This window comes from Thunnus albacares, chromosome 15 (genome assembly GCF_914725855.1).
Source record: "Thunnus albacares chromosome 15, fThuAlb1.1, whole genome shotgun sequence".
NCBI classification, from domain to species: Eukaryota; Metazoa; Chordata; class Actinopteri; order Scombriformes; family Scombridae; genus Thunnus; species Thunnus albacares.
This window is the reverse complement of record NC_058120.1, coordinates 11,922,408-11,943,115: the sequence shown is the minus strand read 5'-3', so window position 1 is coordinate 11,943,115 and position 20,708 is coordinate 11,922,408. Positions and strand designations below refer to the sequence as shown.

Here is a 20,708-nt window from a genome sequence, read left to right as displayed (position 1 = left end):
TCAGGGTTAAGTAGTCCGGGCCGGTTAACGAGGCCTGGACCCAGCAGTGCCGCTCAGCCTGGCCTTCCTATTTCTATGTTTGACCAGAGCTGTCACTACGGCTGCCTGAGTCATCCCTACTCTACCTCCATCAGCAGGGCCTAATCACACAGGATGTTACCGCTCCGCTCCCCTCCGACACGGCACTGTTTACATAAGTCGTCCCGCATCAGGCCAGAGCTACCTTTGATCAATCGCTGTGCGCCGCTCGCTGCTTTCCCTCCACCCGACCCCGTGGACCTTTCAAACCCAGCCGAGCAGCACCACTCATGACTATCAGCTGCCTGCCTTACTGTGAGCAGCAACATTGACTCAGCCGCCCTGCATGGGGAAGCACGGCCTGCCAAGGACCTCAAAATAGTTCTTCCTGTTAGACATTTTGTTTAATTCTGTCATAACACATCACACCCCATTCTCTTCCACCTCCTCCTCCTCCCTCTGCTCCTCCTCCCCTCCTGTTTTCCAGGTTTCTCTATGAGCTCTCCCAGATTCCTGACTTTGCGGGCCGGGCTCACTGTATCATCTTCCAGTCAGTATTCCTTGATACCATCTCCTCCATCCGTCGCAAGGTGGACATTATCTCCAATGTCTGCAAAGTAAGAACATCATGTCAAAAACAGTGTTTCAGAAAAGTGTCACTATGCTACCTCAAGGTTTACTGACCTATAAGCTGTGTGTGTGTGTGTGTCTGTATCAGGCGCTGCTTGAGTGTGATAGTTTGCGGGATGTAATGGGTCTTGTTCTGGCCTTTGGGAACTATATGAATGGAGGGAACAGGACCAGAGGTCAGGCTGACGGCTTTGGACTGGAGATCCTCCCCAAACTAAAGGATGTCAAGAGCAGGGTAACACACATTGTATAATTTAACATTCACAATGTTTCCAAAGTGCAATAATATCCTAGTAAATATTAGCTAATTTGGCTCATAAAACATATCACATAATATAATTTCTTCTTCAGGACAATCGTATCAATCTGCTGGATTATGTGGCTTTATACTACCTGCGTAATTTTGACAAGGTAAAGTACTGTCAGACAAAAATGTACACTCTTAAAACATTTATTAGTCAACATTTGTATATTTTATGTTTGGTTTTTTTTTTTGGTTTCAGCATGCTGGTACAGATAAGAGTGTGTTCCCTATGCCGGAGCCTCAGGATTTCTTCCAGGCTGCCCAGGTCAAGTTTGATGACCTCACCAAGGACATCAGGAAGCTAAAGAGAGATTTGACTGGTAGGACATGCCCCGTTGTACAAGTACATTCATTTTCTCTGTGGCTTAAACAGCACACCACATTGTATTTTATTGCTCAGGTCATCTTCGTTTCATTGTAAATCGGTCAGTGTAATTGTATACATTAACATCTTTCACCAGAGCAGTTTAAATGTACTCCTCTTGCCCTGTGCAGAGAGGTTTACGGGTGCATTCAGGACCCTTCCGGCCGTGTCATCATAACACTACAACCTCTCCTGTTTTTCAGAACAAATGACAGAACAACTAGCTGCAGAAGCATCTTTTCAACTTTTTTTTCTGTCTCCAGAGCACTTAAAAGCAGGAGAAATATCCACAAAAGTAAATTCCAGCTCATTGACGAAACATTAGAGTAATAATTGGCAGATAAAGAAGTAAACAAACTTTTAATGTTCTGTGCTCAAAGTGTCATGGGCGCCGAGCCACTCAGTAACCCAGCCAGCCAGTCAGTCAGTCTTGGCCAGGGCCATGCACAGGTTAAAGGCGATGCCCCCCAGTGCCCCTGGTGTCTGTGGTTATTTAAATCAACCAATAATACGGCATATGAAAGCAATTAGATATGCTCTACAGCTCTCCCCTACGTTTTTTAGATCGCTGTTAAAGCCCTCTCCTCTCTGACCCGGGGGAAAAATACAAAGAGTCTACTAAAGTACTCAAGCTGTCACTCATTTATTAGGAAAAATGGAAGACCTGAAGACAATAAATGCAACATAAGGGCCCTCGTATTTGATCTCTGTTGCAGCACAGTCTGGCACAGTAGTCCTGAGGGGTATTAGCATCACAGGGCGAGCGTTGGATTCTGGATGTTTGGTGAGCTCCACCTATGACTCCCACCATTTTTATCCTCTCCAGCCGCCAGAAATAAATATTTATGCCTGGCTATTATAAACCAGCCTAAAGAAAGCAACTGGTCTTAATTATAAAGCTAACACAGATCGCTTCCATCCACATTGTGAATTATGTCTGACACCGAGGCTAACGCTGAATCACAGCTCAGTTTAGTCTCTCCGTTTGACTTACACAAGCAAGCCTGTCTGCCCCTCACCTGATCCTGAGGTGGCGACTGCAGCGGTTGCCAGTGTCTTGCCCTCCAGCCTTAGGTCAAAGGTCAGGAGACTCGGTGCTAACACACCAGACAGAAATCCATCTCTCCCAGTTTAGCCCCTTCTTCCATACTGACAGTTTCTCCGTGTGCATCCATGGGTGCCTGTCTCATCATACAAATATCATACAAATATTCTGTTTAAATCTACATGAGTGTGTGTGCAGGAGTTATGTCTTTCTGTGCCTTGATACATTCATGTATGTGTGTGTGTGTGCGCAGCGTCTAGTCAGAAGCGATGCTCAGGAGCGGGTCCCCGTCCGCTCGGCTGCCCTCTTGCTTGTGCAGAAACATGATCCTCTTTTGATGGGGCTTCCTGTTTGGGGAGAGGGTGATGACCTCTCTCTGTGCTCCTCTCAGGGGGAGAGGGATGAGTGGGAGGCCACAAGGATCTAAACCCTACTGTAGCACTCTCAGCTCCCATAGAGACAAATATCATCTATTGTTTCATGCACAATTATTGTAATATAGTCCATTCAAATTTGCACCCAAATTTGAGATTAGATTTAACTTAAAAATCCTGTAGAAGTCGGTCTCCATCACAGCTAATTGTACTTGAAGCTGCATTTTCAGATGACCACTTTCAGACCTACATAAAGATCCCTTTAAGTGCTGTGTAATTGCAGTGGACAGAGAGGCAGGGACGCTACCGAATGAAATAGGATCAAATAAAAAGAAACAGTCAGAGCTCATTTGCTGCTCAGGGGAGTTTAGTGTTTCACAGAAAGCCTGGCCCGGGTTAGACATTCATCACTGTGGCAAATCAGACAGTGTCCTGATTTTAAATGGCCTTTAATGTCAGCTTCGGGCAGCGCCTTTAGCCTGAGGTCTGTTTTATGACGGAGACTCCGCTCAGAACGCCATGTGTGAAGTCAGCACGCTGACGCGCTGTCACCGCTCGTCCGACCAGACAAGACAGAAGCTATGCTGAATTTGGGGGATTTTTGTAATTGATTGATTGTGCGTGAAAGGGCTAGAAGTGGTTGCCTCTTAAATTGTCAATCAATACCAAACAAGATCATTCACATGCAGATAACTGCAGTAGAATGACTGTGATCTTGAGCCGTTCTCTCATGAGGCAGCATCTGAGTGATTTTGATGCTCACTACAGCCCAAACCTGAACACGAGTTAGTGCTCCACCTCATCTTCTGAGTTTGGCCTGATGCGTCTACCTGTCAACACAGCAAAAATGTAGGAGAAGGATAAAGGTTGATTTATGGGGAATGGAAAGGGGAGAGAGGGTCTTACCTTTCCGTACTCAGGCAGTCTCCTGGCTGGAATAGTACATCCTGCACAAAGGGGAGCTGGAAGTCTGACAGTCTGCTCGGGATTGTAGATAATTGGGGATCAGTGAGAGAATTCATTTTCCAGGTATAAATAACTGGAATATGCCAAGAACCGGGAGCACTGTACTGGTTTAACCTTTGATAAACGCACAAAGACTGTAAAATTTAAACTATTTTCCAAAGCACTTCCAAAAAATGTTTTTTATAACAGGGCGTGCTGATTCTACATGCAGGTATTTGTAAAACTGAAAAGAACTGTATTTGAAATAATATATTGAATTATTAACTGGAACTGCAGTTCAGCTGTCTAAGGTGTTATTTGACAAAAAATGTACAAAAACAAAGAATCACACAAGTCTTTGGAAATTGAGGGAATGATGATTAAGATTTTGTCTACAGTTTCTGACATCATGGATTTGCGTGTCTCCCTCTCCCTCCGATGGGGCAACATTTGCTTACATTTCTGAGTCAGAAACACTCATCAAACAGCTAGTTTGCTCATCTTGTCGTGTTTGCACAGCCTCCCCATTTACCGTTTAAGCATTTTCTCTTATCCACACCACAGTTGTCCATTGTCTTTTATTTGTGTGCCGTGAATTCCTGCAGTGGGGGGCTCTTGCTTACTGCGGTGAGATCATAAGCACAAATTGACATCAAAGTCACCCATTCTACAAACCACACAGGGTAAAAACTTTGGATCAGTCGTTTGTTTTTCTTCCCGTTTACTTCGCCGCCGCCACCACTGCCGCCCCCTTAACCCACAACTGTTGTCATGTGACCTCATATTACACAATAGCTAGTTGACTCTCTGACTGCTCCCGCAGAGATGTTGATGCATATTTGTAGGTGTTGCTTGTGTGTCTCTGGATATCTGTGCGCTCTGTTTATCCCCACTGTGTGGCCCTTTCTATCAGTTGCTCTGGTTGAATGTGTTTGCACATTGTTGCTGAAATCTGGCTCAGGAAGAACCCTAATTTCTTCTTGTTTTGCTGCATAAAACACATAATCAGTATCCATCGGGACTCTGGTTTTGCAAATGACTTCTAGCCGCGCAAAAATTCACAGCGCCCTGTTAATGATTTGAATAATGTCAATAATTTGAATAATGTCTCGATGCAGACTGCATTAGCATCCCAGTTCCAAAGATGCTGAGTCCGCTACCTGTAATCTCATCTGTTTTCCCTTTGTAGTAACAGTGGAAGGGCTTTAAAGATCGGTGCTGTGGCTCCCATCATGATCCAGTCTGTCTGTGGTGGGAAACGAGTCCCCTGTGGCTTTACAGAGCCTGATGGGACAAACTGTGCCATCAGCAGCAGCAGAGGGTTCAGACTGTAGAGCAGTTTTATTTTTTTTTGTAAATTGGAAAATCAGTTTTGTTTTTCAAACTCTGCATCATCATCTCTCCCGAACTAGTGACAAACAGGGAAGCAGCTGCGTGATATCTGTAAATATTGCCATTACAGGTCAGAATTCTACCCTTGACACAATGTATGGCACGTTATTTCTATAGTAAAAATTGGTGTGATACAGTGTGGAGTACTAGATATTTGTATGGACTTCATTGATATACATTTTGATTCGGACCTTATACTTAACAGGGAAATCTATAATTTGTTTATGACTTACTGTTTATATGCAAATATTTAATGTACACCTCTGTAATCCTTGTCCAACAACATAAATTGTTAATTTTGGTATCGATAAATATAAGAATAGTAATTGATTTTTTATATTGTATAATTAACTTCTAACTAGTCCAAATATAAACTCAACTTAATTATGACAAGTAAGACTAAAACTATATCCATTCAACCTCCTATTGCAGATAGAGACAACTACATTTTATAAAGTCTTAATATCAAATCAACATGTTATTAATTATATTATGATCAGTCATGCTACCATATACTATATCCATGTTTGCATTTTAATCATTGAGTCAGTGTCATTTTTAAAACATTCACCTATGTTTATTACTACTGTGATGATTAGTCTGAATGTTGTATTATTTTATCTTTAAGTTTTATTTTAATTGTTAAATTTAATTCAAACATTTTTTCATTTAAGACATTAAAAGTCTAGTTACATTTATTTGAATTGTCACACAATACATATAAAACTACATTTCTAAGCAGCCTGACTTTCTTTGTAGACAGACCTTTATGTTAATTATACTACTGAGCCATTGCTAAGAATTACAAGTCATTTACACACTTACTCAGCGTGATAAGAAATACACATTTTAAAAATAATGCAAACAGAATTATGACTAGTAAGCTTAGATAAAGAAAAGACACAACTTTATGTTTACATACTTAAGGATGTATTACACAAAAACATATTTCACTGCCTCTGATTTCTCTTTGGCTTGTCCCAACAAAGTCTGAGGGTCTGTTTGTGCAAAAGTACAACATATCAACGTCCACTGCTCCATTAAACACACATTTGACTTCACATTTCTCAGGCAAAGGTCCTTAAGTTCTAAGGTCTTACATCTAACCAGATACACAGCATCAGTCATTCTGTTGCAGGAAAACCCTGCTCTTGAACGCACTCCTCCAAAACTGTATTATCACTCCAAGACAATGTCCCAAACCAGAGCTTTTAGTTTTTATTCTTTACAGCTGCTGTGTTTTTGTGGGCTTCCTCCTTGCGGCCTTTGCTGTCTGGACCACATTTGGAAGAGAGCCGCCTCTAAATTGTAGACTTGCTGTTTTGAACACTGTTTTAATGGCTCCTTTTGAGTTGGGGGATTTCTGGTAAGAAAACGCGGTTTGTCCAAACAGGATATTTTGGTTGTCATGTTTGTAAGGTTGCCGATTTCTGTTTTTGATTTTGATAACTGTTAAAAAGTGTCCTGGAATCCAGACTGTGAGGCTGTTCACAGTTACTCCTCGATTTTAAAGCTCAGACGTTTCCTCTTTGATTTATTAAGACAGCCAATAAATGAAAGATGTAATAGACTTGAGTTTACCGAGCTGCAGGTGCAACGGCTCCACATGCAAACATGTGAGAATTAAACTCAGATCTAAAAGCGGCGACGCAGTGAAGTGAGACGGCGGCCAGACCTGTTAATGCTCTTGTTGTGTTGCAGAACTATTTAGCTATGTAGTCATAAGCAAGTTACGGTATTTATTGCAGCCATTAATGACTTACAGGTTGGAGGAATGTGCCAAAGTTCTTTCACCAGGCGTCTGTGTGCATGGTATCCCAGGTTTACAGTTGAGAGGAAATGGGAAAAAGTTCGGCTGGAACACGCTCACTCGCGGCTGTTTCCTCTGAGCTCGTGTGAGTTGGGTCATTTGGCACCACAAAGAAAACCGGTCCGCAAACAGCAAACAGATCCGCAGCACAAACACATTCAGACATCACTTCTGAGGGCAGAATACCCTCACTGGTGCTGTTTACAACTTCTTTCAACTTTCTTTTTCTGCCCTCGGTTTCGTCCCCTCACTGCTGTCGTTCTCATTCTTTATTCGTTTATTTAGAGGAGTGCGTCTGAGGGTTGTCACCGACACATCCCATTTCTGTTTATTTGAGGGTTAGCTATAAAGACAGATAAATGTTTTAGCTTTTTTTTTTGCATTTTAACCGAACTGTTTTAACGTTAAGGAGCTGCATTCTCAATTTGAAGACAACCAAAGCTTGTTTCAATCGTGTTTCTCCTCACCACATTTTTAAGAGACCTAATTTCAAGGCGTTAAATTTGTTTTCTTTGTTCTGAATTTTTTTTTTTTTTTACCTCTGAATGACTTTTACATCTTAACACTTCTGTTTCTTTTCTCCTACTGCTTCATTCCTTTTATTAATATGTCATTTACCTCTTTACCTACCTTTTTATCCTCTCCCCCCCCCCCCCCCCAGCTTGTGAGAGGGACGTGCAGAAGGTGTGTACTAACTCAACAGAGGAAAACCTCCAGCCCTTCAAGGAGAAGATGGAGGGATTTGTCTCTTCTGGTGAGTCAAGCTAAGATTCTACTTTTTATATACAGCAAAACTGAAATATTGTTCCACATACGGTATGCTGGTTCTAAATACTTTATATATTAGTCTTGCTTCTCATTCTGTAGTCTTTTTTTAATTCCATGATATACAATCAGCAGTGTGGTCTTACAAATGAAGTAATCATTTATTGTCTAAATGATGTAAATTAACTTTAATTCAATTTATTTGATGAAAAAAATCAACATTTTCTGCTTCATAAACCTGGTGTCAGGCAGGTCTTTTTCTTGGAAATATTATCAGACACAGGAATTAATAGAAATGATGTAGAAACAGAAAACAAAATTACAAAATGACAGATTAGTTCTTGAACACAGTGCATATACAGTAGTTGCACTAGTTTAGTTATATGCTTTCCCAGCAGCTATAGGGCCTATAAACTATGTTTGAATGTGTAATCTTTGGCTCCAGTGAAGTACTCCTCTACAGATTGTAATCACAAAATATTTTTTACCTTTCCATCCGAGACAATTAGTGTCGTGTCTGTCAAGATGAGGCATATGTTGTTTATTCTACTCCCACTCCTTCCAAATCATGCATAATGACACACTCAGATACTGACAGTGATAATGGATCCTTGCTCTCAGTCCTGCTCATGAGCTGGCCTGTCTCATATAAAGTTGTGAAAGACACCAAATAAAATTCTCAATGTCTTCAAAGATGAAACATTCATTCAGACGGAGGATTTACAGCCAAGGAGATGGTCATGAAACCGAGCTTACACAGATAGAAAAGCCCCATTTTCACCCAGACACACAGCATGGGGCCTTTAAAAAGAGGAAGGTATAATTATGTTTTTTTGCCATGTCAGACAGTCAGCTGGGTGGTGCAGAATCTGTGTCTTAGTGCGTGCGTTTGTGAGCGAGTGTGTTTTTGTTCTTGCTGGGAGAGGGCGTCTCGGTGCGCTGTAAGACAGCATGAGGACAGGAGTCTACAGGCCTGTAGAAGGGATCACATTGCCTCTAACATGGTTCTCATGTACTCTCGGCTGCCATAAAGCTGGCAGGACATCTCTTGCTGCGGCCTTGTAAAGACTGGCCGGCCTCAGTGGATCAGGCCTGGGGACCACCGTGACAGGAGCAGAGCTTCCCCGGCAGACTCTGATCATCTAGCCGTCTGTCCCCTTTCTGACCCACACGGTCGCTCTCATACTCTCATCTTTCTCATTCTGAATTATAGGCGTAGTAGCTGCCACTTTTGGTAACATACCGGTCATTTAGGAGCTAACTTTTTTCCTTGTATCACGGAAAGAATCAAGCCTACAAACCGCACTCTTGGACAAATTGAAAAGTCCCTTTCAAACTTTTTTTGTCCAGCTGGAGGTGAGTGGTAAGAATTTTAAACACAAGTACTTCGGTGGCTTAAGCATTGAAGGTAACTGTGTACACATCTCCATGAGTTATGGCTCTCTTTTCATTGAAGTGATGGTCCATGCTGGGCGTATGACACTAGTATGCTGCTCCACATGCTTGATTCACCAAAGCATTATTATACACAAACCTTCCACCGCATGTAAGTGAAAGCCTTTAAAGCCTCCAAGTTGGCCACATAAGATCCAGTTGTGCTTTAATAAATGTAGGAACTGGCCGGTTTGCCACCTGCTTGCACCCTCTGTCCTTATGGTAAAAATCACCCTTTTATCTTGATGAGGGGACAGTTATCACACAGAACTATATCTTGTGCTGCAGATCAGTGCAGATGACTGTCCATAAGTCAGTATGTCTAGGGGTCAGTGACACATGCACATAGAAAAAATATATTTCTTATCCCACCTCTAGTGGTTTTGTATGGTTCTTTGTCTTTGGGATTTGACCTCCACTTCGATACAGCGGCAGTGAACAGAATTTTGTTTGTGGTGCTCACAGCCTTGAAAAATGATATTTAAAAAGTTCAATAGCAACATTTTTCTGAAACAGTGTCCCCATTACTCTGAATAATCCAGAGAACATGCTGTCAGTTTCTTTGGTACAAAGTAACTCTAATGAAAATGATTCACAGTGAGCTCAGGGAATTATTCAGAGTTATGGGGACAGTGATTATTGAAATACATTAGTGCTTTTATTAGTGATCAACAATTAATTTTCTGTGGATCAACAGCAATAATTTTAAGTCATTCATCAAGCAATATTACTGTTAAATAAGGTCGAACAAAAAAAGAGATTTGAAGACGTCACTTTGGGATCTGATGGCCATTTTTCACAATTTTCTACATTTGAAAAAAATAATGGACAGATTAGTCATCAGTAGTGGCTGCCCTAATAGACATCTTGTTGTTGTTGCTGAACTTTAAAATGTTACTTATCAATGCAATGAGCACCACAAACAAAATTCCCTTCATTTCCATCGTATTGGGGTGGTGGCAGAAACCAAAACTGTTTCTTCGTATTTGGGTAACCAGCTGTGCAAGATCTAATGTTTTGACACGTTGTGTGTCATCATTAGAATCAAGTCACTTTTCAGCAGTCTTAGTGACAGACCAAAGTGCCTCTTTAACACAAGAACTAGCCTACATTAAAAGGCTGATTGCCAATGTAACTTGCAGCAGGGCAGAGAGTCTCTCTATTGTAAAAGATTCAGATGAGGTATCTAACAGGGAGATTGTAGCCATGTGCTTCTGGTTGAAGACTGAAAATATATGAGAAGTCCTTGTTTTGAGTACAATTCCTGAAAAGATGTTTGTTATTGCACACCAAGTCTGTGGTGGGATCATGTATTCTTCTAGTGGTTGTAACACAAATGGAAAAGCGCCATGACATTGTTCTTGTTAGTTTATCCACCTAAACTACTTTTGAATGCTAAAGCCTTGTTCAGTATCACAGAATATATGTGAAGGCCTCTGTGGTTGCCACTAGCTACAAAATGGCATCAGTTTGCAAAAGCACATCTTGAACATAAACTCTCCAGTGGAATACTTGTAAACCTTTCTTTCATAAACAGAATTCCTCAAGCTGTTGCCCATGCTTTGGGAGGAGCAGTGTGTAATCATCGTTCGTGATGATTCCATGACTTCAAAAGGCAAAACAAAGCAACAGTTCTCACATCAAAGTGCGGCGAAGGCTCTTAAACTCTGACTCATCAGGGAATGAGTGAATTTCTCACCCAGGTAAACGCTCAGGCGGCCGACCACAGAAACACGTGTTTGACATATTAAGAGTTTTGTAAATTGGGACTGACCTATAAGAAACAGGAATAAGGACATATTGTGTAGTAGAAGTTCTTCTTCATACCAAGAAAGTCTAACAGAGTATGAACAGATACAAACACAACTTTGTACTGAGAGTTGTGTTTCTAAGTAGCACTGACCCATAACCCAGCCTGTGGAGAAGCTCTCAGCAGGGCCTGCAGGTGAACCCAAACGCCCTGCACTCTGCCTCTTAAACTTGCCTGTGTGATCTCTACCAGGTCTAACAGGGGATACATCAGAAACCCAGTGATCCATTCTCTTGTAAGGTTCCTGCCCTTGTCCCATCACTGCTTTCGCTCCTCTTTGGAGCCAAGCCCTTCCTTCCTTCTGGACATTTTCTTTTTCTGTCTGTCTATTCTTGTATTAAGTCGTGTTCTCTGGATTTTACATAGTATCTTATCTTATTCGATCCTCTCATTCAGAGCGGTTCTTTGAGGGATAGTACAAAAAAAAAAAAAAAAAGAAAGTGTTCCAGATCAGACCTTGCGGTTTGGCCATCTCTAATCAACCACCTTTTCATTTCCCTTTTTAATAGGAGCTCTTTGAAACCTCGGGGATATTCTGACGGGCATATTTTTCGTGTTGAATACGCGCCATGACTAATTGAAAACAAATTCCTGCTTTTAATCTCAGCTTGTGTAAGTCTCATTTTACTGGCTCCGTGAGGAAATGCATGTGTATCATCACATCCTCGTTCTCTGTTGTCAGTGACTCAGAACCCCACTAACCAAAATTCCACTTGTTCAGATGACCGTGAATTACATAGAACATGCAGAATTAGCAAATAACAGCTATCCAAGGAAGTCTGTTTTTGATGAAGTCTATGTGATGTATCTGTGTCCTAATTAGAGGTGGTGTAAGGGAGACAGAACAGGATGCTTTATGGAAATCCTCAAGGTCCTCAGCATCCCTCTACTAATGCTCTCCGTCTCTTTGTTATCTGGCTTCTAGGTAAAGCAGCGGTTTGGAAAAGTGTGTCAGAGTTTTAAAGCCCTAATTTATTGTCCCTCTCAGCATGCACGTCTCATAACTTTCTAGTTAGCGACTACTGGTTTCATGTTTACACAGGGAGCGGAGGAAGAGAAACTTCACACATCCTCTCACTCTGGGCCACTCTCTCTCTCTCTCTCTCTCTCTCTCTCTCTCTCCCTCTCTCTCTCTCTCTCTCCCTCTCTCTCCCTCAGCCTCTCGGCTCCAGTGCCACCTCTGCACAGTCGCACCAGAGGGGTACCTCAGGCGCCAGCCTGACCCCCACTGAGACTAACGCCATTGGTCACGGCCCCTCTCCTCTTCCCCCTCCTCCCTCCATCCCAGACATGGTCACCCCCTCCCTTCATTAGGTTTACCTCAGCCCCATTGCCCACATACATGTAAAAAAAGGAGTAAAAGTAAAAGGGGTGGTTGGTCGGAGGCTGAAGCTCACCTTCTCCCAAAAGACCCCCAAACCTGCCTTTGAACAATTTTTTGGAGACTTCCCCCTCTTAAATCTTCAAGTAGGAAAGGTCCCCCATCATTGTAAAAAGGATGAATCTGGAAAAATGCAATAAATCTGAGATCACAGGCACTCTCTGGCCCTAGATAAATTCTTGCACCTCGGCCTGGCCCGCCGCACACATCTGCCTTGCATTTAGACACTTTTACATGGCAGGAGTCCACAGGAGCCTCCAGTTCTCAAGCCTCTCTGCTCAACCCTGCACCCCTGCTCCAGCTCTGCTTGGAACATGCACATGTACAGTATGTCGACACACACACACACACACCACACACACCTCCGCTAACAGACCACTGCTGCCTGCCCCAACACCAGGCGTCACAGGCTCACACTCCCATGCGTCAACACACGGAGGCATGTCAAACTTTACAATGTGCTTAACTGTCACTTGGATAACACGCTCCCTGCGTCAGTGACATCTCAACCCAGGAGCTGTTCTTCCTCTACTCTCCTCACTTGACAACTAAGAGGATGGCTACTGAACACAGCGCCATCTTCTGGACCCCGCTTGTTACCTGGGATCCGTTTTTAAAGTGGCTGTCGGTGGAAACATTTACCCCCAGTGGTTATCTATGTCACCAAAAGGCCCATAATCTGCCCTATGACCTGTCTTAATCCAGTATTTTCTTTTTTTTTTTACAGCTCAAAAGGAGCATTCTGCTGAAGAGGACCGGCTCAACACAGCACAGAAAAGGTAGGAGCCCAACCAAAAAAAATGAGATTCATTCAAAATTGTAATAAACTATTATATCTGCTTGGAAATAATCTCATTCCTGACCAGTGTATCATTGTCGTGTTTGTGTTAAAATTCCTGTAAAAACACAAGGGAGGTCTGCCAAGGATTGCACACATCACATAGCAGCGTTGAGTCATTCGGCATGCTTCACATAGATAACCGGTAGCTTGTATCTGATAACACTAATGCTTGCTATTTGTATAGTTGTTTACAGTAATATTAGCGCCAGCTGATAAGGGTTCTGGTAAGATGCAGGAACTTCTCAGTATCTTGGACGAAGTCTGAAACTTCAAACTATGACTAGAAGTGACGTATTTTAAAGGATTAAGCACCATGTTATATATGCACAAGAGACCTATTTATACACCTGTGCTAAGCCTTTTGTGATTTGTCTTAATGAAATATAGATAAGATACATATGTTTTGCAGAAACAGCAATAGATTTGTACACACAAATAATGTTCAGCATACCGTGTATTAAGCCCGAGCGGCCCCTGCGTCCTCCCCTGCAGCTCCTATCAGTCTTATCTTCCATGTTTTGTGCAGGAGACTCCCAAGAGTCTTCTGAGACGTCAGATTTATAGGCGTGAGACACACTGGCAGCCGCTTAGCTCGTGTTTGGGCGAAATCATATCTGGAACATTTCATATTGGAAAAAGATGGTGGAGCAGACAAACAAAGCAAATAGATTATTTTTGCCTTGTTTGGACAGAGAGCAGAATTGTTTGCTTTAAATCGTAACTGTCCCACTTCCAAAATAAATCATGAAAGCACATAAAGGAGAAAGTGAAAGACGCCGGACGCAAGAAAATGGAAACTATAAACAATCAGGAAGTTGATTGCTTTGGACAATACTATAACTCAGCGAATGGTTCCAAACTGCTCTGTTTCATGTTGATGCTTTTAAGCCAAGAAAATCACTGAGGGACGGCTGAAACTCTCGCTCTCTGTCCTGGTCCCCCACCCTTACCGGTGGTATCTGTATCCACTGGACTGACGTGTGTGTGTGTGTGTGTGTGTATGTGTGTGTGCGTGCATGAGTGACACCACTGTAATGAAGGCGTTGAACTTGGTGGGGGAATATTGATCAAAAGGGCCCCACAGCTGACAGCACCTTTGACTTTTAATGAAGTTTTCCTTTAATTTCATCTAAAGAGGGGGCTGGCTGACTGGCGCTAGGTAGAGCGAGAGAGAGGAGGGGGCGCTCTCTCTCTCTCTCTCTCTCTCTCTCTCTCTCTCTCTCTCTCTCTCTCTCTCAGGTTCCCACAGAGCCACCTCGTAAAAGTGACACGCTGTTGATGAATATGGGCGTCAGAGGGCTCACCGGGCCCTGGGTGGGCTCTCACATCTGTGCTGGATGAGGGATCCTCACACAAACGCACAACAGCAGCAGTGGCAACATTATGGCTCGCTGTTAATAAAGGAAATAGACAACACATCCTTAGTGCTACCTAATACCTCGACCTCGGCCTCATGAGGAGTCAGTGAGTTTAGATGCCCGTGAGTCAAAGTCAACCACCAGCGAGAAGGAATGAGTGATATTGTTGAACTAATATCAAACCTCAGTCAGATTTGTATTTTTCTTTTCTTTTCTTATTAAAATTTGTGCTTTGGGACTGTATCAATAAAACTGACTGGATTTGATCAGGCAGTTTCTGGTCTAAACTGGAATTTAAGACAATTTTATTGAGGCAAAGTTCTTGTTTGGCTTCTTTTGTTAGATGTCGAAATATTCTTCACGGTAAGGCATTGAAGAATTATTGGTTTAGTACCGTTTTGCAGGTATCGTATCGGCGCTAGCATTGGAAAAATAGACAGGCCCAATAGTTTTGCCAATATCAATATATATCTAATGAATATGGCAAATGTATGTCAAATCAATATAAATTATCTAGCTGATGTTCAGGGCAATGAACTGTGTTCCATTTTTTATGTTTGACATCAGACAAAACTTTTCACACATGTAAAACGAAAAACTTTAAAACTTAATTTTGCTCATTTTTAATCACAATTTGTTGTGAAATATGGATCCCATGGACACCAGAATTTTGTGAAATGTGAAATCTTGCTGTCATTATCACACAATTCTGCCACATATATAAGAAAATATTGAAATAGCTGCCAGGCCCAGCTAGTGAGGAAGCACCTTCTGACACACAAGGTGATGTTTTCATTGAGCATAATTGTAAAAACGGAGGTTATTTGGGCAATATGGCTCATCCGTGGTGAGTGACAAGGCCTTTCCCTCAACATGCAGTCCTAATTTGTCTGGTTCTTGTTTGGGTTCCTCTGAGGTTTTCTGGTTCTGTCCACATTTCCATCTCATTAAATTCCCTTATACCACATCATGCTCAATTTCATTTGGCGCAACTCTATTCACCATGCAGCTATGGTTTCATTAAAGCTAGCTGGTATATTATTTTACTCGGGCGTTTCATGACGTCAATGGCGCAAAACGACTTTGTGCCTCTGCTGAATCAGCCAACAACACGGAGTTTACTTCTGTAATCTTTTTACTGGGGAAACAAAGGAATGTAGAGTTGCCTGTCCAAATATTTCCCTGATTCTCACGGCTGCTCATGGTTTTGTAATGGGTCTTTTTTTATAGCTGTCAGTGAGGAATGCCGGCTGTGGGCGCTGCAGTAAACCCTCTCACGGCAATGGCATCATAGCATGGATCACAGAAGTGTAGGCGTGTGTGTGTGTGTGTGTGTGTGTGTGTTTGTGTGCAAGTGTAGCTAATTGTTCTGTGCTCCGCAAATGAACAAAAGTCCTGCTTGATTTTGTTTATGTTTCGCAGGTATACTCGCATGTGTGAGCGTGTTTGCATCTGTTTTGAGTGAAGGTTTGTGTATCTGCTTGTTGCATATGCTCGGGAGAGTTAAAAAAAAAAAAAAAAAGGAAAGGCACTGTTGCTTGATTTGTGCGTGCTTTGACATGATGACCCAGGGTCAGAGAGGAGCTGATGGAGAGGAGACCCTGTTCATCATGCCAGAGCAGGCCAGGCTGCAACACAGCTACCTGGGACGGCTCGTCTGTTTGGTCAGTCCAAACATCCCAGAGCCATGTTCCCTTGATTTCTTTTGTAGAGCACAGGATGATCTACAGTGCTTTTTTTTTTTTTTTTTTTTTTTTTTTTTTTTTTTTGAGCATCCCAGCAAAATGACGCATCACTGGGAAATGGGAAGCAGGCTCATGCAGAAGCTGCTTTTTTTTTTTCCAGCTTTTAGCAGGCCGTCTGGGCAGCATATTGTACCATTTCACTCTGCGCGAACGTGTCTTAGATTAGCGTCGCGAAAGCCACCTAGCATCTGGAGGTCAGGGCCTATCTTGGGTGTCAATGGGACAGGGAGCATCTCTTGAATCATGGCCCCCTTTTATCAAGCCTTTGACAGGCACGGCTAGAAAATGTCTTTCATGTTTGGGTTAGTGAGGGAATCTGAAGCAGCAGGCTGCTTTTCATGCCTTGTGTGTGCTGCTGAGAGCCTTGCAAAGAGTTGAGATTTGGTTACAATTGAATTAGACTGAGGGGCTGGCCTACAACAGTCTGTCCTAGTGAACGGGGGGAAAAAAAAGGGAATCTGTTTATTCACATAGAACTGATGTGTCTCTGTGTGTTTTATGTGTGCACACCTGTCGGTTTGAGCTCACATGTGCGTATATCAAATCATATTCACATCTTTGATTGTCTGCCAGTAAATATGTTTGTGGAGCTGTATGTGTGAGCTCCACAGTGTGTGTCTGTGTGTGTATGTGTGTGTGTTGCTGTGTCTGGAGGAGCGGCAGCCTGTTCTTGGCTGTCTCCGTCTCCTCTGGCAGTCTTCCCCTGCAGGCCGTGGAGGTCAATGTGATAATGGAGCCGCCGCTACTGGCGCTCCCCCGTGGCCCAGCAGGGTGGACACTCTGTTTCCAGCTCTGTTTCTCGCCTCTCCGCCTGACTCTCCATCCATCATTTTCTGTGCGTGCTCCGTCTGTACCGGACTCGTTTTTATCCTGAATTTGTTGTTTGTGTTTCCTTGGCGCACACGCCTTCGCTTCCTAGTATTTTTTTAACCTTCCTTTTAGTTGACTTCCGTTTAGTTTGACTTGTCTGATTTTATTTATAAGTGTTTATGTGTGATAAGACAGCACTCGTTCTGTTTTTCCCCTACAGTTTCCAGGACATGGTGAGCTACTTTGGGCTTAAGCCAAAGCCCGGAGAGAAAGATGTAGCCCCGAGTTACATCTTTATGTTCTGGTACGAGTTCTGCAGTGACTTCAAGAACACCTGGAAACGACAAAGCAAGAACATCTCCAAGGAGAGGTGAGAGCTCCCAATTCTTAAAAAACACAAACATGGCTTCCCAATTGAGGCTAAACCATCTCATCCTCGGATCAGACTCCATGTCTCCGTCACTTTCGGATAGATGCTTAACAACCTCTAGACATCACTTCAAATTAGTGCTAATTGTGCGAAGGTGATGTGCAGATGCTGAGCTGTAATTATAGCAGAAAGGGAGGCCATCAAAGAGGAGGCGAGCGCGAGTAGCTGAGGCCTCGGTCCTGTGTCTGAAGGACTTGGGCCTGAATTTATGATGTTTCCTCTGACCTGAGGCGTCATGTTGGAGGGTGGGGGGGGGGGGCATTCCACCGAGGGACAGCAGACCCTCCTGGCGGCCGCCTGGCTTTACTAGCGAGCGGACGGGGGCCTGTAGCCGTTAAAGGCTGCGCGTTATGGGAGAACTGATAAACACTATAATGATGCTGGACATGCAGCCCAAAGGGCAGCAGCGCTGCACGTGCGGGACCGAAGCAAGGAGCTGTTATTGTCCAGTCACGGCTCTTCCCGCTCCGCAGTTGTAGGTACATTTGAATTTCTTCAAATTGTAAATAGTTATATTATGAATCTGAGCTCACATTTGTCTCCCAGTGAAATGGATGAGTTCATGTTTTCACAGCCCTGCCACAGAGCCATGTGCTCTCTCTTAATTGTTTAGTAGGTAATCATGTCCCACATTACTCACAGCTGATTGTGCTTATGTACAATTAACTTTATTTTAAATACAGTTGGGGCACTCATAAAATCCAAGTGTTTTTTAAAGGCTGCCTCATTATCTCATCAACCCACTGTCTTTCTCTACTGTATCTCGCTTATGGGGCTTTCACTGGCCGCAAACTCAAGAGGATTGGCGTGTGTGTGTGCGTGTGTGTGTGTGTGTGTGTGTGTGTGTGTGTCAGGCCCTACGTGACTCCATGACACAGGGTGCCCCAGTGAGATACTTAAATGTCTCGCTCTTACAAACAACTTCACGAGGACAGAGTGATGAGAGGCTATTGACTTTATATTGTTTTCATTAGTTACACAAGCGCTATCTTTATGATTTAGTTCCAGCGCTCTCAGAGTGTACTTCTGGTTTTAAAGGGCCTGCATATATCAAGTCCTTGCGGATTTTTTTTTTTTTTTCCGTAGGTTGAAGGAAGCTCAAGAAAACATCAAGAAGATCACGGCAGAGAAGAGAGTCGAAACCAAGAAGATCAACGCCAACAGTTTGGTAAGGACTGCGCTACAGACTGTATAAGCAAAGAAATGGAATTTCCAGATAGCTGATCTTCCATACACTGAATCTTTTTGTGGTTCTTGCCAACAGAAAGAGAGGCTGCGGCAGAAGGAAGCCAGCGTGTCGTCAAGCTGAGTGCTGGAGAAGATCACAGACGAGAAAGTGTGCAGGCCTCGTCTCTCCTGCATTTAGCACCTGCCTCAATAACACTGGACTGCCCTCTGTGCCCCGTACGGACTCACAATAAAACCTCGTCGGGCTCTTACTTCTCCCACTGCCGTAGCTCTGCCCTACTAACAGCACTGGACACCCCCACCCGTCCCCACTTTACACTCCGCCACCCTCACGTTGAGCTCCCTCCGCAGTGAGGATGCGTGGCTGACACAGCCGAAATGATGAGAGTCTGAAAAGCCAAAGGTTGACCTCATTCATCCAGCATGGCGTGACCTCTGAGTTCCCAGCTTGTGAAAGGTCTCAAAGGGTCAGTGGGATTCACAACAGTGCCAGCTGACATATCCCCAAGGTTCCTTCTGGGTCTCAAGAAGCTGAGAATGTAACATCAGACACATTCAGAGTGTTAAGACAGATTGTTGTACAAACAGATTTGGCTGCCTGGAGATTTCTGCTCAGAGGAAAATCCCTGTTGACTAAAAAACAACCCCCCTCTCTTTCTCTCTCTCTCTCTCTCTGTCTCAAAGCAGTAAGAAAGCAGCAGCCAGGGTCCTTTTGCTGTAGCGAATAGCTTTTCATTCACCACGGCTCATTAAAAAGTCTTGTAAATACATATAAGCAGGGACCGTGCAGTTTAGTTCTGCCGGATGAGCAATATGATAAATGATCTGCGCTGGGCTTCGAGCGCAGATAAAGACATGTCGTGTATAAATGTGCGCACGCGTACAGATCAGTATGTGGAGGAGGTTTCACTGTGTCACGCTGGACTGCACTGCACTGCACCGCACCAGACTGACCTCTCCTGGGTGACGGCCGGAGAAGAGCAGAACCCACCTAACCTTGGCCCCCTCACACACACACAAACATGTCCTCAAAAATGTCAGAAGAACACAACAGGTCTTGGCCATAAACCCACTCACCCATGGTATTAAATTAATTCATTTTATTAATAGCTATATGCAAAGCTATTAATCTCTTATTGATTGCTGTACATCACGTTGTGTCCGGCACACTTTGAAGCACTTTCCTGCTTGTAGTAGCTGTGTGTTGTAGCCCGCTTTAAGCCACACTCCCCTGTTATGGTAACTGCGTGCATTTTTCAGATGTATTGCACTTTTTTGCACCTCTTTTCCTATGCAAGGTTATGTTTTTCCTTGTTATAAGATTCATTAATTGTATTGCCTCATGATGAAATCCTATTAGATTTTTTTTTTTTTTTTATCTCTAAGAAAGTGTACCAAGTTTTATTTTCACAAATGTAAGATGTAACCACGTTCCTGTGTCATTCAAGAAAAGTCTATTTATGTAAGGAAAGATTTATTTTATGCCAAAAAAAAAACACCACACATTAGCTTTGTTCCCTTTGAGGCTGTATTTTTATGAGTTGTAATTTAGTTGACTGAGAAGCTGCCTGATAGGTCAGTCAGATGAAAGATATATTTTCACATGGATGTCACTTGTGTGTAGAATGAAGGCGGTTGCCTTTTCTGTTTTGGGTAGTTCAGAACATTCGAGCATATCACCTGAAGCCATGTGAGTTGTTATACCTCAGACAGACTTCCATTATCAGAGTATCCATAAAACTGCACCTTGAATTACTTTTTTTACCCTCTAAAGTCTGTGACATGTGCCATTTATTTTGTATAAAAATCTCAATATTTCAGAAGCATTTTACTCCAGTTTGAAAAAGAAAAGCGAGCTGATACTGACCAAGGAATTGTTGAAGCCTCTACTGTATGTATGTCAGTTTGTGTAACCCTCAGTAGCTCTCATGTACAGTAGGTGCTCTGTAATTTTATGGAATTGTTTTAAATTTCAAGAATAAACTCCCGGATGCTGAAAAAACCAGACTTGTTTTAAATGGAGACCTGACCTTTAAAAGACGTGTTAAGACAATTTCTCTCAAT

General features: G+C 42.9%; 1 protein-coding gene across 4 annotated transcripts in view; it reads left to right on the top strand.

Annotated features, from left to right (window-relative positions):
• LOC122998347 (formin-like) overlaps positions 1 to 20,646 on the top strand; it is a 51,310-nt gene extending 30,664 nt beyond the window's left edge. For all 4 annotated transcript variants that reach the window (XM_044375184.1, XM_044375186.1, XM_044375185.1 and 1 more), the window contains 9 exons: positions 506 to 635; positions 737 to 883; positions 1,000 to 1,059; positions 1,152 to 1,272; positions 7,544 to 7,636; positions 13,000 to 13,051; positions 17,247 to 17,396; positions 18,543 to 18,624; positions 18,721 to 20,646. In XM_044375184.1, coding sequence (XP_044231119.1) covers positions 506 to 635; positions 737 to 883; positions 1,000 to 1,059; positions 1,152 to 1,272; positions 7,544 to 7,636; positions 13,000 to 13,051; positions 17,247 to 17,396; positions 18,543 to 18,624; positions 18,721 to 18,765 — 880 coding nt within the window. In that variant the 3' untranslated portion in view covers positions 18,766 to 20,646. The remainder of the gene's footprint in view (positions 1 to 505; positions 636 to 736; positions 884 to 999; positions 1,060 to 1,151; positions 1,273 to 7,543; positions 7,637 to 12,999; positions 13,052 to 17,246; positions 17,397 to 18,542; positions 18,625 to 18,720) is intronic.
• The last annotated feature ends 62 nt before the right edge of the window (positions 20,647 to 20,708 follow it).